General features: G+C 38.6%; 1 protein-coding gene across 1 annotated transcript in view; it reads right to left on the bottom strand.

Annotated features, from left to right (window-relative positions):
• The window catches only part of ARHGAP42 (Rho GTPase activating protein 42), a 306,489-nt gene that overhangs the window by 145,060 nt on the left and 134,915 nt on the right, over nt 1–26,514 (bottom strand). Inside the window, 1 exon segment of the mRNA XM_043504183.1 lies at nt 12,360–12,431. Coding sequence (XP_043360118.1) covers nt 12,360–12,431 — 72 coding nt within the window.

Here is a 26,514-nt window from a genome sequence, read left to right as displayed (position 1 = left end):
TAGGGTAAGTTTCTTTTTTTGCCTGAACAAATTCACAGATCCCTAACATGGGGAAAAAAAAAAAAAAGACAAACAAACCCAGCACCCAACAAACAAGATGACAAGGAAATGTATTAGAAATGAGGGATTAACACATTATTCAGATTAGAGATTCTAATATTTTGGACCCCTGAATAGTAATATCTGATTAGAAAACTAATATAATACCATTCCCCCATAAACTCTTTTTTGTTGGTCTTGTAAATAATGGTGAAAAGAACTACCTCCCATCCTCAATCTTATGATTTCAGTGTTTGACTCATCCAGCCAAATTAACCTGAAAATTACTCAGACTCAGCTGTGAGCAGGTGGCCACATACTGCTGAACAGAAGTGCAGTGGGGTGGTAGAACCAGAAATGCAGCTGGAATCAGGAATGTCTGCCCGTAACATGCTAAGTTCTTCACCTGTGTCACCTAGTCATTTATTTATTTTTATGGAAAAGCAACAAGTTAAAAGATGGCACAGCTGAACTTTTTTTTCCCCTTCCCTCAGTCTGTCAAAGCTGCTGGAGCTTTACATTCTACTTGCTGTACTAAGGCTCAGATCAAAAGGTGTCTTTTTAAAGCCAAAATGTTTACAACAAAGTGGTTCTATTCTCCCATGTAACCGTCTGGTGTCTGTGCAGCCTTTGTTCAGCAGCAAACCACAATTACATGCTTTCTAGCATTATAAAAGTGGAGCAATACCCAGTTTATAGGGAAGTTGCATTTACCACAGGTCTATTAGGAGTCACTCAAATAATTAAATACAATAGATGAAAAATAATATTTTCAAGGTGAATTTAGCAAGCTGTCCCGGATGATGATGATAATATTAAGGGAATATTTTATTATTATGCACCAACTCATAGTTGGCAATGTAGACACTTTACATAAAACACAGATTAAATCAATTTATAAGAAATTGAACAAAACTATAAAGCCAAGCCAATTCTTTCTAACTTCAGAAATCCTCTTAACCTCTCCAACTCTGAGCAAAGACAAAGACGACATATTCCTGTATCACCATCATGGTGCTATGGTTATGGGTCAGTTGCAAGTCAGCAATAAAATTTTGCTCTGGATTCCAGGCTGGACCTTGGCACTGGGGCACTTTTAGATGAAGAAACAATTTTGTTTAATTAAAAACCAGAAACAAGAATAAAAAGTTTGGTTAAGCCATTTCTGAAAATAAAATGTTTATACTAAGAGAAGGAGTGTCTCATTTCTGCTTATTCTTTCTCTCTCATTCCCCCCTCTTCTGTTCTGACCATTCCCCCATGCTCTTACCCACATGGTCTCTTTCCCTTTTGCCCTGTATACTTTTCCTTCTCCTTAGCCCACCCAACTTTCTCTCTTGTCTTTTTCTTTTCCTATGACCATTACCATCCCTAGATTCCTTCTTTCTTCTCTCCACTTACTGGGGAACCCCATGTACCTTCCCTCCTCCCAGCCCCTGAGATTCACACCTCCCTCTCCAGTATTCACCTCCTTGCTCCTCCTTCTGAAAGAGTTCCCCACCTTCATGCTCCCATCTCTCCACAAATAACCAGGGGAGCTGCTGCTATTGAATGGTGGGGAGAGTGGATGGAGCCCTCTTCTTTTCTCCCTCCATGTAGTCTCTTCTCCTAGTAGAGGGAAGACGCTGGTGTTGAAGGGCTTATTATTCCTTTGTGCCAGCTGCCAGGTGAGCTGTCTCCTCCACTGCACTGCTCTATTGCTTCCACTGCCCACAATGTCAGGCCAGCATAGGAACAGGGTCAAGAGGCAGCAGCCACTTGGCCATTAAGGGGAGCTCACAGAAGTCCAACTTCTGTCCCCTCAACCTCATATTGAGCACGAATTGGGGCAAGAGAAAAAGCTTAAAAAGTCCCACAGTGACCTGGCTTTGGGGACAGGCCATGGCCAGCTTAAAACAACTGACAATTGCTTACAGCCTTACAATTAAAATAACTTGACATGTACTTTTGTTTTATTACACGACAGCTCAGATTCACTGATACTTAAAGAGTTTCAAAACTGGTGACCTTGTGAACATACAAGGCCCAATGTTGACTCTGCTCAGATACCAGCTTACCATGACACGTTCACTCTGCCCATTTCTCTAACATTAAGGAGTCTGTTTACCGCAGTTAAAAACCAATTAGCATTTGCACCAAATATCCTAAAACTAAACTAAGTTAGCTTCCTTTACGGAATCATAGTGGATTTCAGCTGCTATAGGGTGACTCGCCAAGAAACTCTAATAACTTCTGCATAATGTAACTGTAAAAGCTATATTTTCATTTTGTTTTATGAGTGTTACATTGTTGGGCAATACAAATGTGACAGTTACAAACTACACTGTAACTTCTGTGGCTAGACTAAGTGAGCTGCTCTGAAATATAGCTGGGGTAAATTAATCCCAGCAGTGAACATGAATTTGTTTTCTAAGTTAAAAGGAATACTTATAGCTAAGAATGAATTAAAGCAAAAACAACAACAGAAATTCCCTTGAGACAGAAGAAACAACAATTTTCTGAAATATGACATTTTAAAAAGGGAACTTTTTTAACACTTTTTTAAACTCTTAAAAAAATTTAAGTTTGCTTCTTTTCTCTGATCTAATTTAGACTGTAGTATAAGTCAATGAACATTTGAACAAATATTGCTAAATACTGTACTTGATAGATAAAAAGAAAACATGAGAGTTTGGCTTTAGCGCACACAACACATCACACAATGATCTCACCAATGTTACCAGCTGGGGACCAGCAAACCACATTTACCAAATAAGGTAAGTTGCTTCGTTCCTGAAATTTTTTCCCAGTTAGCTCACTCCACTTTTCCTATGATTTATACAATAATTACAGAGGTCATTTTTTCAACTCAGATGGAATAAATCATCAGGCTACCTAATGCAAGGCTGGATTTCTGTAGTCTCTGGAGAGCTCTCCGTTTTATTTAAACTGAGTGTGCACAGAAAAGGAAGAACTGAAATATGTGCAATAAAAACAGAAGAGCAAGTAATATAAATAATCAAGAACGGCAGTAAGGGATGTAGATTGTGTACTATTGGTTTGGTTACAAACACTAATATTTTATTTCCAAGATTTGTGGGGACAGTTTTTGATTGGGTACCTGCATATTTTTTCAGCACTTACAAAGGATTATTCTTTATTATTGGAGATTCTTGTGATATACGAAAACCACTTGAACTTTACTCACAGGGTTGATGGTGACACTGAATATAAAATACAGATGTACAGCATACTGTTTATTGGGTATAGTTTATCCTCAATAATCTTTCTGATTTGTGGAATAGCATTATCACAATTCTATCGGAAAGCCTCTTCCTAACCCTTATTTTTAACTCTGTGGACCTATATCTGCTTTAAGGTATACATGCAACTCCCACTGAAGTAAATCCAGTAATTAAAAAGAAAGAAAACCTGAAATACTCAAAACTCTTCCTCACATCCTTTCCTTCCCCACTGAATTCTGACAGAAGCTGACAGCTCATACTGACATGTATACACGCCAATAATGCTCACATCTGAGGTAAGGTGCTACTTCAGCAAGGTTCATACTTTAAGCTTAACAGGAGTAAAACAATTAAAATTAAAAGGGTCTGATAAAGAAAGAAAACGATACAATATTTAGAACATGTTTTTAAAAGAATACAGGAGCACAAACCAGGTAATTGTGGTCACGAAGACTAATTAACCATTTTCACACCCAATTACTTGAATTGTGCTTGCAGTTGTGGGAATTGTGCATGAAAACTAGGCGCATAATTCAACCTACCTTTGCATGCCTAATTTCTCCCACCCCCCAAAAAAATCAGACAAAAATCACCTCTAAATATTTTTTTTCTCTGTTCTATTCTGTATAGGTTCTATACACACATCACCATAGTATCTGAGCAATTTGCAGTAGTGCATTCGCAAAGTGACTAACATCTGTCAATTGTGATTTGTTTTCTCTCCCATCTTCTCTTCATGGGGAGAACTGTGTGTGCAGTTTATTGTGTTCTTTGGTAGGGCTATTTTGTTTTGTTAGGTTTTGAATCTTTTTAAATGTACATGCTGCTGTGAGTTTATGTTAGAAAAAAGCAAGTTCAAAGAAATGCACCTTCCCTGTTGGAACAGAAGGTGATGAGATTTGCGTCTTTGGCACCTTTACTACTATCCAGAGAGTTTGACGGCCCAGTGAAGATGTCAAGTATTAATGAAATCCCTGTGTACAGACATCCTTAGAGCGCTGTGAAACTTTTGTTAACGAAAGTCCAAACTGGGTTTCCAGTTTGTTACATATGCAGAGATCACTCCACATTCAGCCAAAGGTTCACAAATCTTCTGTGCAAACCTGTGTTAACTAAAGAGTTTTGTAAGAAATGCGTAGTTTCGAACAATTATTAAGCATTTGGTTTGGTCAAAAACAAAAATTCGGTGGCTGAAGCCAGGTGAACAGAGATTGAGGTGAATGTTCATACCATCTCTGGCACTGTAAGTCCACTCAGGCTATGTCTAAACTACAGCTTTTGGTGAAGATGCGCTAAACTGATGGGAGAGAGCTATTCCGTTGGCTTAATAACTCCTGCCTAGTGAGAGGCGGTAGCTATGTTGGCAGGAGAAGCTCTCTCACTGACACAGCGCTGTCCTCGATGGTGCTTAGGTTGGTATAACTTACGTTACTCGGGGGTGGGGATTATTCACACCCCTGAGCGATGTAAATTATACCAAAGTAATTTGTAGTGTCGACATAGCCTCACTTTTGCATACCTTTATTACTAACCCATTCCTATTGTACTTCACAGATTTACCATTCTTGTTAGAGGTTTTCAGGTTTTTTTTTTTTAAGAACATTAAGTGTAATTAATTATTCCCTCTTTGTGCTTCTCTCATTCATCTCAGTGCCCTTTGTAACTATTTCATTTGACAGATCCACCTCATATCATACCCAATCATACTCTAGACTATGTGGGTGGTCTGAACCACCCAGTGCTGAAGCTGACAGTTGAACTCAAGCAAAGCAGAAGAAGAAAACACAAACATATTTATTTTAGAGTTTTCTAAAACAACCAACTAGTAGAGCTCCCGTCTGGTGGCTGAACCTAGGTCAACCCAGGAACCTAATGGTCCAAAAGAGAGATAATGAGGTCTAATGGATTAGACATAGGACTGAGTTGGAAGATCTGCGTTCCAGTCCTAACTCAGCCACTAAGTTGTTGTGTGGCTTGGGCAAGTCTGTTGACCTCTGCATGTTCCTTTTCCCCAGTTATGAAATGGGCACAAATGCCTAACCAGCAGGGATGATGTAAGAATTAATTAATGTTTGTAAAGTGCTCTGCCCAGGTAGAGCCCTATACAAAGTGTTTGGTGTTATTGTTAATGGCAACAGCAACCGGGAGTGAGCTATCTCCAAACACAGAAGTATTAACTGTCTAGAGAGTCACTGATTGCATATATCTAAAGGGGATAGGGAGTGCTGCACATTGCTCTGTAATGATCTCAGCATCCTGACTAAGAAGCCATGTTAATGATCTCTGGATAGAGTCTTGTTTAGCTTCTCCAGACAGAATGCCTGTCAACAACACAGTGAGTCTCTACAGAAAAGGCAATCACGTCCCTGAAGCTACGTTATTACAAAATTAAATAGCAATATAAAGAATCAAACAACTTTCAATGTATGTAGAAATGAAAACTGTTAAAAAAAATAGAAAGCATTCTCAGATGGCATTAAACTCTATTATTTGCAGCATAGTTAAAAACAAATTCCCATGTTCTGCATCTACATAGCAGGACATAGGTGTGGTGTGGAAAGCATGCAACTGTACACACAAAAAATATCAAACATGAGGGAAGAAAACATCTTCTTTGTCCACAGAAGTCTGACCACAAGTCCACAGCAGGAATTTGCTCGAAATGTGTGTTTAGTTCCTGTACAGCAGAAAGAGTGCAGGCTCTATTACTTATTTTATAGGCCCACCACATTATGCTCTTTATACAAGAACTAAGCAAAACTAGAATGGTTTCTTCAAACCAAAGCAATATTAAAAATTGAAAGATTTCCCAGATAATCTATCAGCAAAGTTTTAAAGGGTACAATATTTCAGAAGCAGTACATGTACTCAAGGCAAAAAGTCCTGTGGCACCTTATAGACTAACAGACGTATTGGTGCATAAACTTTCGTGGGTGAATACTCACTTAGTCAGATGCACGTAGTGGAAATTTCCGGAGGCAGGTATAAATATGCAAGCAAGAATCAGGCTAGGGATAACAAGGTTAGTTCAATCAGGGAGGAGGTCCTCTTCTAGCACTGGCTGGTACCAGAATCATGCACCTTATTAACTATTGTACCCTTTAAGACTCTCCAAGGCGACTAATCTGCAGAGTTCTGTGTACCTTAAGAATTCTACATTGAGGTGGAAATAGGGCTTTCTAGATTGAGAGAACTAAACTCCTTTTCTGAATGTGCTCCCAGGTTCCCTGGGCTCAATACTGAGCCTTGCTACAGTCTTTGGTGCCGCTCTGCTAACTGTATAGCTGTCTTAAACCACCGACTAGAGATTCTCCATATAGAAGAAATATCTGGACACTGCAGCCCAGAGGGGTGTGGAGACCGAAGGAGACATGGCCAAAGCACACTGAGCTCTGAGAATCCGCAGTGCCCCTTTGGGACCACTACATCCAGAGCACAGTTTAGAATAGCCCCAAGGTAGTTCTAAACTATACCAAGGATTGAACAAGACCTTGGCTGCTCTTAGAATGAGGGAGCCACAACCAGCTGCTTTGCCATTCTCCACCTCTGCTGCGCCCAGAGACACCACAGACCTCAGTGTAAGGAGTTGGAGGTGAGTCAGTTCATCTGACTGTTTTTCCTCCCATTTAAAAAACATTCCTTTTTATTTCAGAGGGGTAGCTGTGTTAGTCTGCATCAGCAAAAACAACGAGGAGTCCTTGTGGCACCTTAGAGACTAATACATTTATTTGGGCATAAGCTTTTGTGGGCTATAAACCATTTCATCTGATGGATGGAGTGGAAAATACAGCAAGCAGGTATAAATATACAGCACGTGAAAAGATGAGACTTACCTTACTAAGTGGTGGGGGGAAGTTAGTGCTAACAAGGCCAGTTCAAGGGTTGACAAAAAGGGGTGAACAACAACAGAGGGAAATTTACTTTTTGTTGTGCTAATGAGGCCAATTTAATCAAGGTGGATGTGGCCCATTCCAAGCAGTTGACAAGAAGGTGTGAGCATCAACAGAGCGAAAACTATTTTTTGTAGTGACCCAGCCACTCCCAGTCTTTATTCAGGCTTAATTTGATGGTGTAAAGTTTGCAAATTAATTTCAGTTCTGCAGTTACTCTTTGAAGTTTATTTTTTAAGTTTGTTTATTGAAGAACGGCAACTTTTAATTCTGTTATTGAGGATCCAGGGAGGTTGAAGTGCTTTCCTACTGGTTTTTTGAATGTTACAGTTCTTGATGTCCAATTTGTGTCCATTTATTCTTTTGCGTAGAGACTGTCTGGTTTGGCCAGTGTACATGGCAGAGGGGCATTGCTGGCACATGATGGCATATATCACATTGGTAGATGTGCAAGTGAATGAGCCCTTGATGGTGTGGCTGATGTGGTTGGGTCCTATGATGGTGTCCCTTGAATAGATATGCAGACAGAGTTGGCAAGGGGGTTTGTTGCAGGGGTTGGTTCCTGGGTTAGTGTTTCTATTGTGTGGTGTACAGTTGCTGGTGAGTATTTGCTTCAGGTTGGGAGTCTGTCTGTAAGCGAGGACTAGCCTGTCTCCCAAGATCTGTGAGAGTGAGGGATCGTCCTTCAGAATAGGTTGTAGATCCTTGATGATGCGTTGGAGAGGTTTTAGTGTGGGGCTGAAGGTGATGGCTAGTGGCGTTCTGTTATTTTCTTTGTTGGGCCTGTCCTGTAGTAGGTGACTTCTGGGTACTCTTCTGGCTCTGTCAAGCTGTTTCTTCACTTTCCCGCGTAGGTACTGTAGTTTTAAGAACTCCTGATAGAGATCCTGTAGGTGTTTGTCTCTGTTTGAAGGATTGGAGTAAATGCGGTTGTATCTTAGGGCTTGGCTGTAGACAATGGATCGTGTGATGTGGTCTGGATGAAAGCTGAAGGCATGTAAGTAAGTATAGTGGTCAGTAGGTTTCCGATATAGGGGGGTATTTATTTGACCATCGCTTATTTGTACTGTAGTGTCCAGGAAGTGGATTTCTTGTGTGGACTGGTCCAGGCTGAGGTTGATGGTGGGCGGGAAATTGTTGAAATCCAGATACAATTCCTCAAGAGCCTCCTTCCCATGGGTCCAGATGATGAAGATGTCATCAATGTAGCGCAAGTAGAGTAGGGGCACTAGGGGACGAGATCTGAGGAAGTGTTGTTCTAAGTTAGCCATAAAAATGCTGGCATACTGTGGGGCCAAGCGGGTAGCCATAGCAGCATCGCTGACTTGACGGTATGAATCATCCCCAAATCTGAAATAGATGTTGATATTCACCCCTTCTTGTCAACTGTTGGGAATGGGCCACATCTATCCTAACTGAATTGGCCTCGTTAGCACTGACCCTCCTCCCCCCACCACTTGGTAAGGCAACTTCCATCTTTTCACATGCTGTATATTTATACCTGATTACTGTATTTTCCACTCCATGCATCTGATGAAGTGGGTTATAGCCCACATTCTTTTTTGATTTCTCCTTTCTTTCATCAGTTTTGTTTATCAATTATTTAAGTTTTTACAGTGTCCCAGATGCACAAAATTATTATTACTCATGTTTATTATGACAGTCCTTAAGGGACAACCAAGAATGGGGCTGCATTGTGCTAGGCCTTGTAAAAACACCATAGTAAACAGTCCCTACCCCCAAAGAGCTTGCTATCTAACTAGACATGATAGACACAAGGTGAGGCAGGGATCTAACACACAAGCAGAGTGAACAATGTGATGACAGCAAACATCACACTATTTCCATACCTGTAAGAGGAGACGTGATATTGGATTTACTTAGGAGGAAATAAGATAAATGGAAAAGAAAAGGGAAGGGAAGTAGGGTAAGGTGACAGGAGAGAAGAGGGTAGACATGGCAGGTGTGGAGTGAAGCTGAGGTGAAGAGACCGTGACTAGGGTTTTTGATTTCAAAAGGGCTGACTTTCAAAAATTAAGGAAATTAGTTAGGGAAGTGGATTGGACTGAAGAATTTATGGATCTAAAGGTAGAGGAGGCCTGGGATTACTTTAAATAAAAGCTGCAGAAACTATCGGAAGCCTGTATCCCAAGAAACGGGAAAAAATTCATAGGCACGAGTTGTAGACCAAGCTGGATGAGCAAGCATCTTAGAGAGGTGATTAAGAAGAAGCAGAAAGCATACAGGGAGTGGAAGATGGGAGGGATCAGCAAGGAAAGCTACCTTATTGAGGTCAGAACATGTGGGGATAAAGTGAGACAGGCTAAAAGTCGAGTAGAGTTGGACCTTGCAAAGGGAATTAAAACCAATAGTAAAAGGTTCTATAGCCATATAAATAAGAAGAAAACTAAGAAAGAAGAAGTGGGGCCGCTAAACACTGAGGATGGAGTGGAGGTTAAAGATAATCTAGGCATGGCCCAATATCTAAACAAATACTTTGCCTCAGTCTTTAATAAGGCTAAAGAGGATCTTAGGGATAATGGTAGCATGACAAATGGGAATGAGGATATGAAGGTAGATATTACCATATCTGAGGTAGAAGCAAAACTCGAACAGCTTAATGGGACTAAATCGGGGGACCCAGATAATCTTCATCCAAGAATATTAAAGGAATTGGCACCCGAAATTGCAAGCCCGTTAGCAAGAATTTTAAATGAATCTGTAAACTCAGGAGTTGTACCGAATGATTGGAGAATTGCTAATATCGTTCCTATTTTTAAGAAAGGAAAAAAAAAAGTGATCCGAGTAACTACAGGCCAGTTAGTTAGATGTCTGTAGTATGCAAGGTCCTGGAAAAAATTTTGAAGGAGAAATTAGTTAAAGTTGAAGACAATGGTAAATGGGACAAGATACAACATGGTTATACAAAAGGTAGATTGTGCCAAACCAACCTGATCATCTTTGAGAAAGTAACAGATTTTTTAGACAAAGGAAATGCAGTGGATCTAATTTACCTAGATTTCAGTAAGGCGTTTGATACCAAAAAGAAAAGGAGTACATATGGCACCTTAGAGACTAAAATTTATTTGAGCATAAGCTTTCGTGAGCTACAGCTCACTTCATCGGATGCATAAATTTGTTAGTCTCTAAGCTGCCACAAGTACTCCTTTTCTTTTTGCGAATACAGACTAACACGGCTGCTACTCTGAAACCTATCAATATGCAAGGCGTTTGATACCGTGCCACATGGGGAATTATTAGTTAAATTGGAAAAGATGGGGATCAATATGAACATCAAAAGGTGAATAAGAAATTGGTTAAAGGGGAGACTACAACGGGTCCTACTGAAAGGTGAACTGTCAGGCTGGAGGGAGGTTACCAGTGGAGTTCCTCAGGGATCAGTTTTGGGACCAATCTTATTTAATCTTTTTATTATTGACCTCGGCACAAAAAATGGGAGTTTGCTAATAAAGTTTGCAGATGATACAAAGCTGGGAGGTATTGCCAATTTAGAGAAGGACCGGGATATTATACAGGAGGATCTGGATGACCTTGTAAACTGGAGTAATAGTAATAGGATGAAATGTAATAGTGAGAAGTGTAAGGTTATGCATTTAGGGATTAATAACAAGAAGTTTAGTTATAAGATGGGGATGCATCAATTAGAAGTAACGGAAGAGGAGAAGGACCTTGGAGTATTGGTTGATCACAGGATGACTATGAGCTGCCAATGTAATATGGCTGTGAAAAAAGCTAATGCGATTTTGGGATGCATCAGGAGAGGTATTTCCAGTAGGCATAAGGAGGTTTTAGTATCATTATACAAGGCACTGGTGAGACCTCATCTGGAATACTGTGTGCAGTTCTGGTCTCCCATGTTTAAAAAGGATGAATTCAAACTGGAGCAGGTACAGAGAAGGGCTAATAGGATGATCCGAGGAATGGAAAACTTGTCTTATGAAAGGAGACTTAAGGAGCTTGGCTTGTTTAGCCTAACTAAAAGAAGGTTGAGGGGAGATACGATTGCTCTCTATAAATATATCAGAGGGATAAATACAGGAGAGGGAGAGGAATTATTTAAGCTCAGCACCAATGTGGACACAAGAACAAATGGATATAAACTGGTCATTGGGAAGTTTAGACTTGAAATTAGACGAAGGTTTCTAACCATCAGAGGAGTGAAGTTTTGGAATAGCCTTCCAAGGGAAGCAGTGGGGGCAAAAGATCTATCTGGCTTTAAGATTCTACTCGATAAGTTTATGGAGGAGATGGTATGATGGAATAATGTGATTTTGGTAATTAATTGATCTTTAAATATTCAGGGTAAATAGACCTAATCCCCTGAGATGGGATATTAGATGCGTGGGATCTGAGTTATCCATGAAAGAATTTTCTGTAGTATCTGGCTGGTGAATCGCCATATTTGGGGTCGGGAAGGAATTTTCCTCCTGGGCAGATTGGAAGAGGCCCTGGAGGTTTTTCGCCTTCCTCTGTAGCATGGGGCATGGGTCACTAGAGGGAAGATTCTCTGCTCCTTGAAGTCTTTAAACCACAATTTGAGGACTTCAAGAGCTCAGACATAGGTGAGGTTTTTCGTAGGAGTGGGTAGGTGAGATTCTGTGGCCTGCGCTGTGCAGGAGGTCGGACTAGATGATCAGAATGGTCCCTTCTGACTTTAGTATCTAGGAATTTATGAATCTATGATGGAGGGGGAAGGAGAGGACTGGAGCAAACAGCCAATGAACATAGGACAGTCAAAACTGTAAAAAGCTCTCTCAATGTTCCTGCTTTCGCTGCTTCTTCAGCTGCTAGGATAGGAACATTGGAGATGTTCACAATGTGTTTAAGAATGACTCTGGGCTAGTCAAAAGTAAGTGTCTGCAATTATTTCTCAGTTACTTTTTGGTTTTTCATATGGGATTGAATTAAACCTAAATACCAGAAAATAAAGGCAACTAAAGGATTTGGCAGATTTGCTGCAAAACAAAAGGTTCTGTTAGTGCCTGAGGTATGCAATATATCCAGAACCTTAAAATGTCCTTTCTAAAATGTTCCACTCCTCTGAAGCAAAGAACTAAAGTCCAATTTGTCAATACACACATACACTGAGAACAATGGTATCATTACTTTAAAATGTCTGTAATCTAACAATCAACATAGAGTGAACGTCAAGCAAATATAAAATAAATAAGAATCGGTTCCTTACTTTTGCTGCACCTATTTGTTCTTTACGAAACTTTTCCAGTGGTGCTATTAACACATCATTGGCATTCTGGATCTGAAATGTCAAACATAAATATTCAAATGTGTCTCTTTTCATATATAGTATTTAAAGAAAGTTGGGAGCGACAGTACAACTTCAGTAAATCTCAATTGTCTAATCTACAAACCTGATAAAAACCCAGTGGTTTCATCACAGTTGTCAACGAAGGTTTAACTGTACAGTGCAGGTAAGGCTCCAGTTACAAATGCTTCTTTGCTTTTATAAAGTATACTACAAAACATTTCCCAATGTATTATGAAGCGTCATCATAAATAATTAAAACTTAATTATATTTGTCAATTTAAAATAAATAAAAAGTACTCATGCTGCATACATAGGATTCCTGGTATTTATTTTCCCTGAAATTTAGAGTTTACAATCTAATTTCAGACAAGATGCAACAACTGGAAGTAAAACAATCTGGCAAAAGTGGGGAGAAGACAAAAGGTAACAGTCTTAGGAACATGATTATATAGACTAGTTATGTGCACAAATGGATAGCTTAGACATTTCAGCAATCCCCTCTGATCATCTAGCCATGCCAGTTAAGGGAATAATCCAAAAGAAAAGCTGAAAAAAGTTACAAAATATATAAAATTGGCAACTATCATGTTTATTTTTTATTAATAAACTGAAAAATGGCTATTGGGTAATTTTATCCTCTTACAATTAACCTGGAAGCCCTAATTATGTGATAGCTTTCATTCTTTTCCATTGTTTGTTTGTTCACTTAGAGCAGGGGTTCCCAAACTTGGTTTGCGGCTTGTTCTAGCCAATGGGAGCTGTGGGAAGTGGTGGCCCGGCCTGTGCCATTTCCCGCAGCTCCCATTGGCTGGGAACAGCGAACCGCAGCCACTGGGAGCTGCGAATGGCCATACCCGCAGACACTCAGGTAAACAAAGCATCTGGAAGCCTGCCAGGGGCTTACCCTGAACAATCCGTAAACCAAGTTTGGGAACCCCTGACTTACAGTGAAACTCACTCCACTGCACAAGGCAAACAAAAATGCTTGTGCATTATTTAAACCTTACTTAACCTAAAAGCTAAGGAGTTATGTGGCATGTAAGTCACTCATTAGGTTTTGGCTAGGAAGCATATATTCATTTATTTTGCTATCTTAATTTATTTATCTTTTTGCCATGCAATACCACTTTAAAAAAAAACTGTTCTCAATCTTTTTGCGAACATTTCTACAAGAAATCATCCATTTTCAGGTTTAGACACAACCGCCAGAGGAAGACTTTTTATATGAGCCTCATTCTGAGTCATGTCACTGACTTTAGTTGCAAAGATATGCAACTCTCACACAAATTTGGTGTCCCCCCTTTTTTATTGTTGTAAATTATTCACCTCAGAAATAAAGAATAAAAAAACCTGATTATACAAAGTTATTTACCTTAAAGCAATTAAGAGCAAACATTTCAAGTTTCCTGCATAAATAATTGTTTGTTTTCTCATTTCTGGTCTTTACCACATGCGTTGCATTCCACATTTGGATCTTAGCAGCTAGGGAGGATGGGCAGAGCTAATGTGAATAAGACAGATATGAATGAGGAATGCTGTGGTAGCTTTTACATAATAAGCGACAAGACAGTGCTATTATAGCATGAAAGCTTCCCAAAGGGCTATAATAGTCCAGACAAACTAATCTGTAAAATATAAACAAAAAATTCAGCAAGCAGACCTTTTCAAAACTTAAGATTTCATTCCCAAAGCTCTGATAATGTCCAGTACTACATGCTTCACAGAAAGATGCAAAAAATACTATAGTGGGTAGTTATGGAATAACATGCCCTTAGAGACAGTTCTTACTGAACCCTCAGCTGGAGGTTGTTTTATGCTCTGAAACAAGAAGGTTTACATGGGCAGACAGAGACATTTGACCATGGTCAAACGATACATAATTTGCATAGGTAGAAACTGAATCCAGGGGTGAAATAGCTGGCCCTGCTGAAGTCAATGGCAATACTCTGGTGGAGTACAACGGCACCATGGCTTTCATAGATTCCAAGGCAGAAGGGACTGAGTGATCTAGTCTGAACTTCTGAATAACACAGGCCATAAAACTAAGCACCTAACTTCTGGTAGGTAGAACTAGGTAGAACAATTAGGTAGAAACTCTTCCCACCTACTGATCCGCTCCTAACATTTACAATGATCAAAAAGGATTGCAAGGTTTGTGGTGTCATTTAAGGTTTTCAAAGTACCAGTTTAATAGAGCATCTCACTTCCTGCAAAACTCATGTTCCCTCGCTTGCTCAGTTACTGTGCCAAGGTTAAGATCAAAGAAATGCAAAACAGAGGGATGACGTCAATAAGGCTATAATGGTTTGCTGTAAATAGCAACATCAGAACTCCTCATTCTGTTAAAAAAAAATAGATATCTTTTCCCCAAAAGCATTTTTTAAAATTAGAAGCTCCTTTTAAGAAGTTTTAAAAGCTTTTTTGATCAATTATTGATTGGTTCTTGAGTACTATCCTGTCCATTCCCTATTATTACTTAATGATAGCTCCCCTAACCTAGATCAAACAATATAATTTGTTGTGTGTTCTGTGGTATAAGCACAGTAGCATTTTAGATGAGAGAAGGCAATTTCACAGTAACTTACCGTACAACAGGCAGAGATAATAGGGAAATGATACTTTGACAAAGTTTGAGACTTGTATTAGATTTTCTACCAAAAAAAGGGATACAAATGTTACCAAAAAACAATCAAAATTTCTAACTTTGACATTTTCGACCAACTCTAGTTAGCAGCTAATTAACCCTAAGTAAAAATATATAAAAACATGTAATCATAGTTATTCTGGTTGGCCATGCATACAGTTAAGGTTACTGAGCTTTTCTATTCCAACCTTTCTTTTCAGTTGTTCATAATTCTTCAAAACTTCAGATCAGAAACCCTTTAAGAAAGTGATACTTTCTTTTTCAGACACACATGGACACACACACGTACACTATTTATTAGAAACTAGTTATTGCAATCCTGTTGATTGCACTTAAAGGAGGGATTCAATCACTTTTATCATGCATGAAGAATACAGTGTATCCTCCCCAAAATTACAGCACTGATTACAGAATTAATCTTCTGAGAATTTACTTAAAATTACTTTTTATTTACAATGAATGATCACAGTAACAAAGTAATGCAGACCCTTAAAACTTCCTATATTTTTAAACTCACTGAATCCTGTTGCATATGCTACATGGGATGGCTGCAGGACTAGCTGCACCTCTATCCCCTTCCACGTACTTCTGAGTATACTCCCTCAGATGTTAGGCCTCATGCTTTTACTTCTCCTTCTCTTAGACCAGGCCCTGAACTACACTATCCTGGCCCAGGTTCTTAAAACACTCTATGGGGTGCAGAGAGAGAGAGAGAGAGAGAGAGTCTTTTTAAACAGTTGGAGTTCTTTTATTTTTTATCAGTTCCCAGGTTTTGTCCCTACATGTCAAAATCAGCCTGGTAGGCTCAGCAGGAGGTTAAGCCAGATCCTCGGAACCAAAAATTAGGCTACTGTCCCCTAACAACCTTAGTATTAACTGAGGGGTGGCTTATCTTGAGCTATTCTTTTGTCCTTCCTGCTTACTTCCCTCTCCCCTCATATAGCAAGCTATTAAATGAAACCAATATATTCATACAGTAAGCATTCCAATAACCGGGTCAACCTACAGTATTCATAAATTACAGAGCAGCGCTAAATCCATTATAATGTATTTAAATACTTTTTAGGATTAATTATATTTTTTGTCATTGTTCTTCATAACTGAAGTTTCTCCATCAGGAACAATGAGGAAAAAAAAGCTAGCGATTTTTCAAAAATCAGTTAAATCTAATATGGGACCATAAAAACTAACATGACCTAATCATAAGGTTATTGCATTATATGCAGGGCAGAGTTAAGGATAGCTTTGCATTGCCATGTTTAGATTTCTCTCAAACTGAACCTTAACTTTGAATGTCCTGGGTTTATCATGCTCCAGTACATCTTCCTTGTAATGCATTTTACTGTAAATTACCGATATACATACTTTAAATCCTTAATTCCATTTTAACTTAATTTTTGCCTGGGAACATGCACACACGAGATATAATACATACACACATACACATATATGAATGGCAGAAGATATTAAGAATGTTTCAGGGACTTATTTTTTTACTGAGGAATCTCTCTGTAAATCCAGAAGTCCAATTGTATATGTCTGAAAAGGAGTCTTAATGTCTAAAAATTATTTAAAATAGCTTTTTAGTACATTAAAATAACATGCCCTATGTTTTAATTCTTACTAGGGTTTTTAAATGAGTGATTTGTGTAGTCAGATATGTTTTACCTTGGTGAAAGAGTTAAAATGAATGAAGTGAAAGTTTTAATATGTGTTAGATAAAACTGATCTGACCCTACATTTACTTTGAACTGGTTTTAAACAAAGACAGAGTACAATCTTGTGCTCCAAAAAATAAGAATATACCGAATGAAATGTTCCCCTGAGCCTCTCCCCCAATACCCTGCCCCAGCCCTGATCCCCCTCCCGCTCTCTGAACCTCTCGATCCCAGAGCACCCTCCTGCACCCCAAACCTCTCATCTCCAGCCCCACCTCAGAGCCCGCACCCCCAATCAGAGCCCTCACCCCCTCCTGCACCCCAACCCCAATGTTATGAGCATTCATGGCCTGCCTTACAATTTCTATTCCCTGATGGGCGCTCAGGCCAAAAAGTTTGTCTACCCCGCCATATAGGATAGAGCAGGGAATTCTTTTTTTTTTTTAAAAAGGAAGCCCGTTGGCACATTTCTGTCTAAACATAATCTCAATATCTGATATTTTAAAATTAATTACTTTATTTTAACTAACAAGGTATCTGCCCTCAGCTACTGATATTTGAAAAGCATACAAAAATTAAGTTGTAAATGGGCAGAGGATGGGGGGGGGAATAACCTGTTTCACTGAAAACCAAAGTATACTATAATATGTCATTTGGGTCTTTGGTGCAGCAGCATGCACTTGGTCATGTAGCCAAGGGCAAATGCGGGTAAATGGAGTTGACCTACTTCTCATTTGGGGAATATGGATTTTTACCTACTTCTTATTAGGGGAACATATTTAGTTTACCCATTGTTTTTTGTGTTTTTTTTTTTTAACTACCACACCATTGCACATACCCATTTTCTTTTTGAAGAAAAGAGTTGTCTTAATTGTGGAATACTCCAAGGGGCAAATTGAAAAGATAATGGAATAAAAAAGGCCTGGAAACAAATTTAATGAAAGCTGTTAAAGCCCTTCTTTCCCTATGTCCTTTCCTGGTATAACTGTAAAGTGTAATATGCATTAGTTCTATAAGGAATATAAATGACTGTCTTTAACAGAGATGGAGTCAAGGTACTTATCTATCCAATATTTTAAGAGCTTGTACATCTTTGAAGTAGCTAATGTCAAAGATGAGAAATCTGTCTATCTTTCTGGAGGCCAGTGGCCTCAGGCTGTTCTTCAGTCAATTGTGACTATGTCAGTCTAAAGTCAGTAACTTATACTTACAAACTTAAGCTACTTTTTCTATTTGGGTGGTCACCTGCACCTATGCAGAACTCCACTGATGCTGATGGGTGTGCACCCTTGTGGAACAAACTGCAGGGTCGACATTTTAGGGTCTCAATCCTGCTTCTATTCAGCTGAATGGCCAAACTCCCATTGACTTCAACAGGAGTAGAAGCAGGTCCGAAGTTAACTCTGTACCATATATAGATTTAAGGGTGTATGATCACTTACTTTTATTTAAGACTGATAGGAGACCCAGGAGGGGGTATTATCATCCCTTGAATAAATATATCAATAGTTAATAGTTAATACTAACAAAACTATCTTACATTTATTTGAAGCTTTTCATCATAAACGAATTTATTTGAGCATAAGCTTTCATAAACAAGAGGCTGGCCCTACAAGCTGAGTGCCTCCTGTAACTTCAGCGGGACTACTCCTGTGTAAGTTATACATGTTTGCAGGTCTGGACTGTAAACAGGCAAGATATATGAAGGGTGGGAGGAATGAGATGTTCTCATCTGCATTTGGCAAATAAATTGAGACAGAGAATGACTGAGAGACTTGCCCAAGGGCACACAAAAATCTGTGGCAGAGCAGGGAACTGAGCCCAAGTTATCTCAGTTCCAGTAAAATGCCTTGACCACAAAACCAACCTTCTTGTGCTTGCTTCATGTTTAACAAAGTAACTTGCTCATTTTTTTTCTGAAATATGCTGCATCACATTGCATCAAATTGTCCACTTCCTCTACAAAGAAGAAATCTTCACATTAAATTTGGGACTTCAAAACAGAGATTTCCCTGAAATGTTTAATGTTTCGTGTCCTGAATTATGACAAAATATTCACTTGCTTCATGTTGATTTGAGAATTCTAAAAAAGGGCAATTAAAATGCATTCATCAGACAAAGCCATGTATTTCTATAAACAATATTGTTATTAACAAGAATACTTGTCCCCTAGAATGTATGGCTGTGCCAGAAAACCAATTTAATAACTGCCAGGATTTTTTCCCCACTACACAACGTTTTAATCAGTCTGGGAAGAATTATCTTTCTGCTAGCTAGCACTGTGTATGAACAGCTATTCATCAATACAACTTTAAGTTAATGTGTTTGGGGAAATAAAAACAGTGGGTTAACATGTCTAATAAAATTTTGATGTCTAATAAAATTATGCACAAGCATGTTATCACTAAAATGCCACACTCTTATAGGTATATATTTTAGTCTATATTTTTTGCCTTAAAAGTTACAGAAAAACATTATAACTAGGACAAAAAACTACTTTTACATCATTCAATGGCTCTATAAATATATTATATATTTTCCAGGGGCTTTAAAAGTGAAAAATTGTATACCTGTCAAATTGTTACAAACAGCATATACATGTATCCAAATTTTATCATAAGCGCTCTCATGGCTGCAAACAGATAACATCAAACATTATATCCTTAATATACATCTTGTTTGGGCTTCTGGAAAAGTCTATAAATATTACCCTCCATTTCAGCTATTTTGAGTAGCAGAGAAATTCAGTTGATGCTGAAGTATGTTTAGAAGATAATCAACATTTTAACCATGGGTTAAATACTACAGAAGGTCAAACACTTCAATATACTAAACATAGCACAATATTAAGTTTCCTATCACTCGCTTTTTGCTATTTCAAGTGTTTTTTTTATAAATTGCCACAAGCGAGTGCTCATAAATCACTCACAAATCAGGGCTAAAAATGTTTATAAATGGCTCAAAGAACAATTTTTCCAGTACATTTTTTTCCAAGTGAATATTCATTTTAATTTTCCATCCACCATGGCTTTTAAAGTGGCATTGAAATAAAATAGTGGATGTTTTAGTTTCTTGCATTAAACAAAATAAAAAACATGTTTTGGCTACATTGTTAAAAATTGCAAAGAGTCAAGAAATGCAAGAGATAATGTTCCTTCATCAACATTAACTAGCTATGTTACATAATATAACATAGCAGGCCAGATATGCATGTTTGATTTTACCAAATAAACAGTAATATACAGCACGTTTAACCAGAAAAACAGGAAATGAAAACACATTTATGAATTGAGTTCAAGTCAATGTTGCCATTGGAATATTAACTTTTCCATATCTTGCCTTTGTAATTTCAGCAGTGCAACCCTAACTTTAAGTATATGCCTTTCTTAACTGTTTTCCTGAACAAGGCCACATCTAGATCAGAAACTTTTTTGGAATAACTTTAATTTTGGAGGGATAAACTGTCTTGCATCCATATAAAAAAAGTTGTGTTCTAATTACGTGACGGCTTATCCTGCAATAATTAATCCCCTTTGGAAAGTTAAATAATTCTATTCTAGAATGAGTTTTTTCTCTCTTTGTGCGTATGCATCCATACGTCAGATTAACTAGTCTGCTCCTGGCTGTCTTCCTACTGCTATGCCACACTGGATAGCGGCAGAATTGGACTAGCTGTTTACCTGTATGTCCTGGACTTCTCGAGATGTCATCTCCTCATTTAAATGCTGACGCACAGCTAGATGTGCCCCTTTATAATTCCAGCTTGAAGTGAGTTTACACAGCTTAAGGCACATACCATTATAACAGCCATGTCCTGTGCTTCCACATGGTCCCATCAGTTGGTCCTGGAACTCCTTGCCCTCTGGGGAGAGGAGCAGTCACTGGAATACCAAGATCTACAAATGTCTGGCAGAGTAACTACAGAAGAGGTACTCCTGGGACAAGGACCAGTGCTACTTCAAAGCAAAAGAGCTCCAGTGGAGTTACAATAAGGCAAGGAATAAGAACAGGGTCTCCGATAATGCTCCCACCATCTACCCAGGCAGCTGGATTGGATTTTTGCAAAGGGAAGCCTCCTCTGAACCAGGTTTAGGGTTCTGGACAGTTTGGGGAAGAAGGCTTTAGAATTCATCCAAGTGTCCAAGGACCCCAACTAGGAGGATATATCATGAGCCAGAGACCAAGGCACCGGAGATGCTTTCCAAAATGTAGGCAGCCAGCCAGCATGAAACTGTTGTGGAGAGAAGCTCTACTAGTAAGTATTATGCTGCATATCTTTTTGCTGTTTGCCTTTTTGAACAAAAAACTCTTTTCTGCCTCTTGGGGACATGCCTCAGCACAACAGGATTGTGGCACTCAGCAGAGCTCCCTCCATACTGTCTCACAGCAGTCTGAAAATGGTGCTGGCTTGCCAAAAGACAATGCATTATGGTATGCCAGGAAAGGAGAACAAACTAAACAATTGGCATGATTCAAGTCCCAGAATTCTATTAGGCACCCTAGAATGCACCATGAGAAAAATCCCAGAATGCAGAGAGCCTAGCAGTGGAACATTGCACCATGGGATATCTGCCCAAGCACAGAATACTGTGCATTTATCTCAAAAAAGTGCAAAACTGTGTGGCGCAATGATTCATAAAGGACGTAGTTTAAACCAGCATAAAAAAAGCAATGTGGAGAAACTATTTTGCTATACTGTAGTTATATAAATTAAATGAAGGGGACACTAGACACGCAGTAGAACACAGGCTTAACAAAAGAATAAATTAAGCAAACATTTATAAAAGCTCACAATGATGCATTAAATTATTGGTTAATACTATAATGCAAAGTTATGCTCAAAAAAGTGTAAGGCACTCCTCATTTCCAGCTGACCAGCTGAGCTATAAGTGAGTTAAAAATCTCAGAATTACTGAGCATAAATTCCCAAACTACTGAAACAAACAAATATGGATAATGAACTATATACAACCTATTCTTTTAAATACTCGGTTTAATATATTTTTACAAAATTCTCTGAAGAGAGATTAAAGCAAGGCCATTTCAAAACTGGGATGTGGTCAGACACAAGAATATAGCCCATGTCTTAAGCACCAAAAGAAAACATACCATTGTGCCTTCCTGCTTCCTTTTATTTGTTAAATTATCAGCATGATTATTATAATATCACCATCTGGAGCATGTGTGGAGAGCTCAGATTGAAATTGAAGAAATATTGCATTAAGTTATTTGTCTGATCTAAACTGTAATGTATATCAACAGCCAGTCCTGATACATGATGTCACCTCTCTTTAAAAATGAGAACATGTAGGGATAAAGTGAGACAGGCTAAAAGTCAAGTAGAGTTGGACCTTGCAAAGGGAATTAAAACGAATAGTAAAAGGTTCTATAGCCATATAAATAAGAAGAAAACAAAGACGGAAGAAATAGGACCGCTAAACACTGGGAATGGAGTAGAGGTTAAGGATAATCTAGGCATGGCCTAATATCTAAACAAATACTTTGCCTCCGTCTTTAATAAGGCTAAAGAGAATCTTAGGGATAATGGTAGCATGACAAATCAGAATGAGGATATGGAGGTAGATATTACCATATCTGAGGTAGAAGTGAAACTCAAACAGCTTAATGGGACTAAATCGGGGGGCCCAGATAATCTTCATCCAAGAATATTAAAGAAATTGGCACCCGAAATAGCAAGAATTTTTAATGAATTTGTAAACTCAGGAGTTGTACCGTATGATTGGAGAATTGCTAATATCGTTCCTATTTTTAAGAAAGGAAAAAAAAGTGATCCGGGTAACTACAGGCCTGTTAGTTTGACATCTGTAGTATGCAAGGTCTTGGAAAAAATTTTGAAGGAGAAAGTTATTAAGGACCTTGAAGTCAATTGTAAATGGGACAAAATACAACATGGTTTTACAAAAGATAGATTGTGCCAAACCAACCTGATCTCCTTTGAGAAAGTAACAGACTTTTTAGACAAAGGAAACCCAATGGATCTAATTTACCTAGATTTCAGTGAGGCGTTTGAAACCGTGCCACATGGGGAATTATTAGTTAAATTGGAAAAGATGGGGATCAATATGAACACTGAAAGATGGATAAGGAGTTGGTTAAAGGGGAGACTACAACGGGTCCTACTGAAAGGTGAACTGTCAGGCTGGAGGGAGGTTACCAGTGGAGTTCCTCAGGGATCAGTTTTGGGACCAATCTTATTTAATCGTTTTATTACTGACCTTGGCACAAAAAGCTGGAGTGTGCTAATAAAGTTTGCAGATGATACAAAGCTGGGAGGTATTGCCAATTTAGAGAAGGACCGGGATATTATACAGGAGGATCTGGATGACCTTGTAAACTGGAGTAATAGTAATAGGATGAAATGTAATAGTGAGAAGTGTAAGGTTATGCATTTAGGGATTAATAACAAGAAGTTTAGTTATAAGCTGGGGACGCATCAATTAGAAGTAACGGAGGAGGAGAAGGACCTTGGAGTATTGGCTGATCATAGGATGACTACAAGCCGCCAATGTCATATGGCTGTGAAAAAAGCTAAAGCGATCTTGGGATGCATCAGAAGAGGTATTTCCAGGAGATAAGGAGGTTTTAGTACTGTTATACAAGGCACTGGTGAGACCTCACCTAGAATACTGTGTGCAGTTCTGGTCTCCCATGTTTAAGAAGGATGAATTCAAACTGGAACAGGTACAGAGAAGGGCTATTAGGATGATCCGAGGAATGGAAAACTTGTCTTATGAAAGGAGACTCAAGGAGCTTGGCTTGTTTAGCCTAACTAAAGGAAGGTTGAGGAGAGATAAATATAAATTTATCTATATATCAGAGAGATAAATACTCGAGAGGGAGAGGAATTATTTAAGCTCAGTACCAATGTGGACACAAGAACAAATGGATATAAACTGGTCATTGGAAAGTTCAGACGTGAAATTAGATGAAGGTTTCTAACCATCAGAGGAGTGAAGTTTTGGAATAGCCTTCCACGGGAAGCAGTGGGGGGCAAAAGAGCTATCTGGCTTTAAGATTAAACTCTATAAGTTTATGGAGGAGATGGTATGATGGGATAACGAGATTTTGGTAATTAATTGATCTTTAAATATTCATGGTAAATAGGCCTAATGGCCTGTGATGGGATATTAGATGCATGGGATCTGAGTTACCCAGGAAAGAACTTTCTGTAGTAGCTGGCTGGTGAATCTTGCCCATATGCTCAGGGTTTAGCTGATCACCATATTTGGGGTCAGGAAGGAATTTTCCTCCAGGGCAGATTGGAAGAGGACCTGGAGGTTTTTTGCCTTCCTCTGTAGCATGGGGCACGGGTCACTAGAGGGAAGATTCTCTGCTCCTTGAAGTCTTTAAACCACGATTTGAGGACTTCAATAGCTCAGACATGGGTGAGGTTTTTTGCAGGAGTGGGTGGGTGAGATTCTGTGGCCTGTGTTGTGCAGGAGGTCAGACTAGATGATCAGAATGGTCCCTTCTGAGCTTAGTATCTATTAGGCTTCATCAAATCTCAAAAGTAAGTGTTGTGCTCTCCACCACATATTTCATTACAATATATTTAATTATTTCTACTGAGTATATTTTCTGTCATCAGCTCATGTTCGGAAACTATATTCACCACCAGGTTCTAAAAACAGTGGCCAACTGAATGTCTGACAAAGACAGGAGTGATAATTTATTTTAAAAGGAACCCACAGTAAGCTCTGAGCATGAACAACACTTAAATAGGCATACAAAATGGAAACAGATTTCAAAATTAGTAATTCTCCAAAAAAACTTGACCTACCACCACTCAAATCTATTAATTCAGCTCTCTTTCCCAGGAAAGACCTTGACATTGCTGTGTGACCTGAAGGTCAACAAAGGCAGGTTCTCATGTATCAATAATAGAAACTCACTCCTGAGACACACAAAGTATGCTAGGAGCTTTACAGAACATAGCCCTCTGGTAGAAAGTGTGGACAAGCTTAGGGTGTGGGCCACATCCTACCATGAATACCGCTTGTTACAATGAGTAGTTTCATGGAATTACTCAACTCTTCATGAGTCATAAGCACTATCCATTGTGGCAAATTGCAGAATTGGACTCTAATTTCAGACAACACAAGGAGAAATGTGACACAGGTGATAGCAAACAGATCACATGGCTACTATAGGATAGTTATGCATGCATCCTTATGATCTACATAACAATACAAGCATTAAGATCGAGTATAATAGGACTATATAATTAGCAGGTAGGCTTGTAGATGTGCTGGCAAGTTAAAGGTTAAAAAGGCTGTGAAGTGGGAAGAATTGTAAAACTTCCATCTTCTTTTTTTAAAAAGAAAGCAAGTAGGGAGAAGTGACATTTTAGCACATCTGGATAATACATTTTAGTTGCATGTTCATTTAATATTTATTTTTAATATGATTTCCTCTTAACTATCTTGTTCACTCTCATTGCATTCATTGCTTGTGATGTCTCTGGAGGAGAAAGCTAAATATTCACTCCATCTGTTTTAAATTCTGCATTTGCGAATTTGCAGTAAGCTTAAAACAGTCTTTGTTGGCTTATAAATATTTAAAGAGAAAACATCATTACACAAACTCCCAGAATTGCAGTTATTTTACAGTAATTAAGTTTTAATGTTTGAATGCTAATCTATTTCAGTCATAATTGCAGAATTTTTGGGTAGTGCCAGATCACTAATATTTGAAGTGTAATTTTAAATACCATCAAGTCTTAACCTGCTCATTTAATTATTTACTGCTGTTTGTATCCAAAGCAGAATTTGCATCCATTTTAATCACAATCTAAGTGCATCAGTATTTGACAAGCCAAATGAACTGTTAAGGATATTTTGATAGCTGATGCTTAAAACTGTCCTGCTGAACTGGAGAAAAACTGCTAATACATTTTATCAGTCATTTCAGTTAGCAGTAAGTTAGAGGTTACAAACCTTGCATGTATCCAGTGAGAAAGTTATTTCTGATAACACATGGTAGCAATGAGCTGTCTGGTTGGTAGGTTTTATTGGCAACCTTAAAAATTATTTACGCCACTTAATACAGTGTCATCTGTATGCTTAAAGCAGATCTGCCCTTGGAAGGGTACCATAAATCCTTCCTGCCTGACTTGCTCAAGTAGAATACCTGGAAACAGTTTCATGTTAATTCTACTTTACATTTAAGTACACCACAACAATTGCTGAAAGAAGATAGTTCATGTTCAGTATTTATAAAAAGTTAAAACAACGAGGAGTCCTTGTGGCATCTTAGAGACTAACAAATTTATTTGGGCATAAGCTTTCGTGGGCTAAAACCCACTTCACCAGATACATAGAGTGGAAAATATAGTAGGCATATATAAATACACACCACATGAAAAGACAGGAGCTGCATTACCAAGTGGGGGTGGGGGGGAGGCAGTGTTAACGAGCCAATTCTATTAAGGTGGAAGTGGTCTATTCTCAACAGTTGACAAGAAGGGGTGAATACCAAGGTAGGTAAAATCACTTTTGTAGTGCTAATGAGGCCAATGCAATTAAGGTAGCCCATTTCAAACAGTTGACAAGAAAGTGAGAGTATCAGCAGATGGAAATTAGTTTTTGTAGGGACCCATCCACTCCCAGTCTTTATTCAGGCCTAATTTGATGATGTCCAGTTTGCAAATTAATTCCAGTTGTGCAATTTCTCGTTGGAGTCTGTTTTTGAAGTTTTTTTGTTGAAGAATTATGACTTTTAAGTCTGTTATTGAGTGTCCAGGGAGACTGAA

Source organism: Dermochelys coriacea, chromosome 1 (assembly GCF_009764565.3).
Source record: "Dermochelys coriacea isolate rDerCor1 chromosome 1, rDerCor1.pri.v4, whole genome shotgun sequence".
NCBI classification, from domain to species: Eukaryota; Metazoa; Chordata; order Testudines; family Dermochelyidae; genus Dermochelys; species Dermochelys coriacea.
This window is presented reverse-complemented; position numbering and strand designations above follow the sequence as displayed.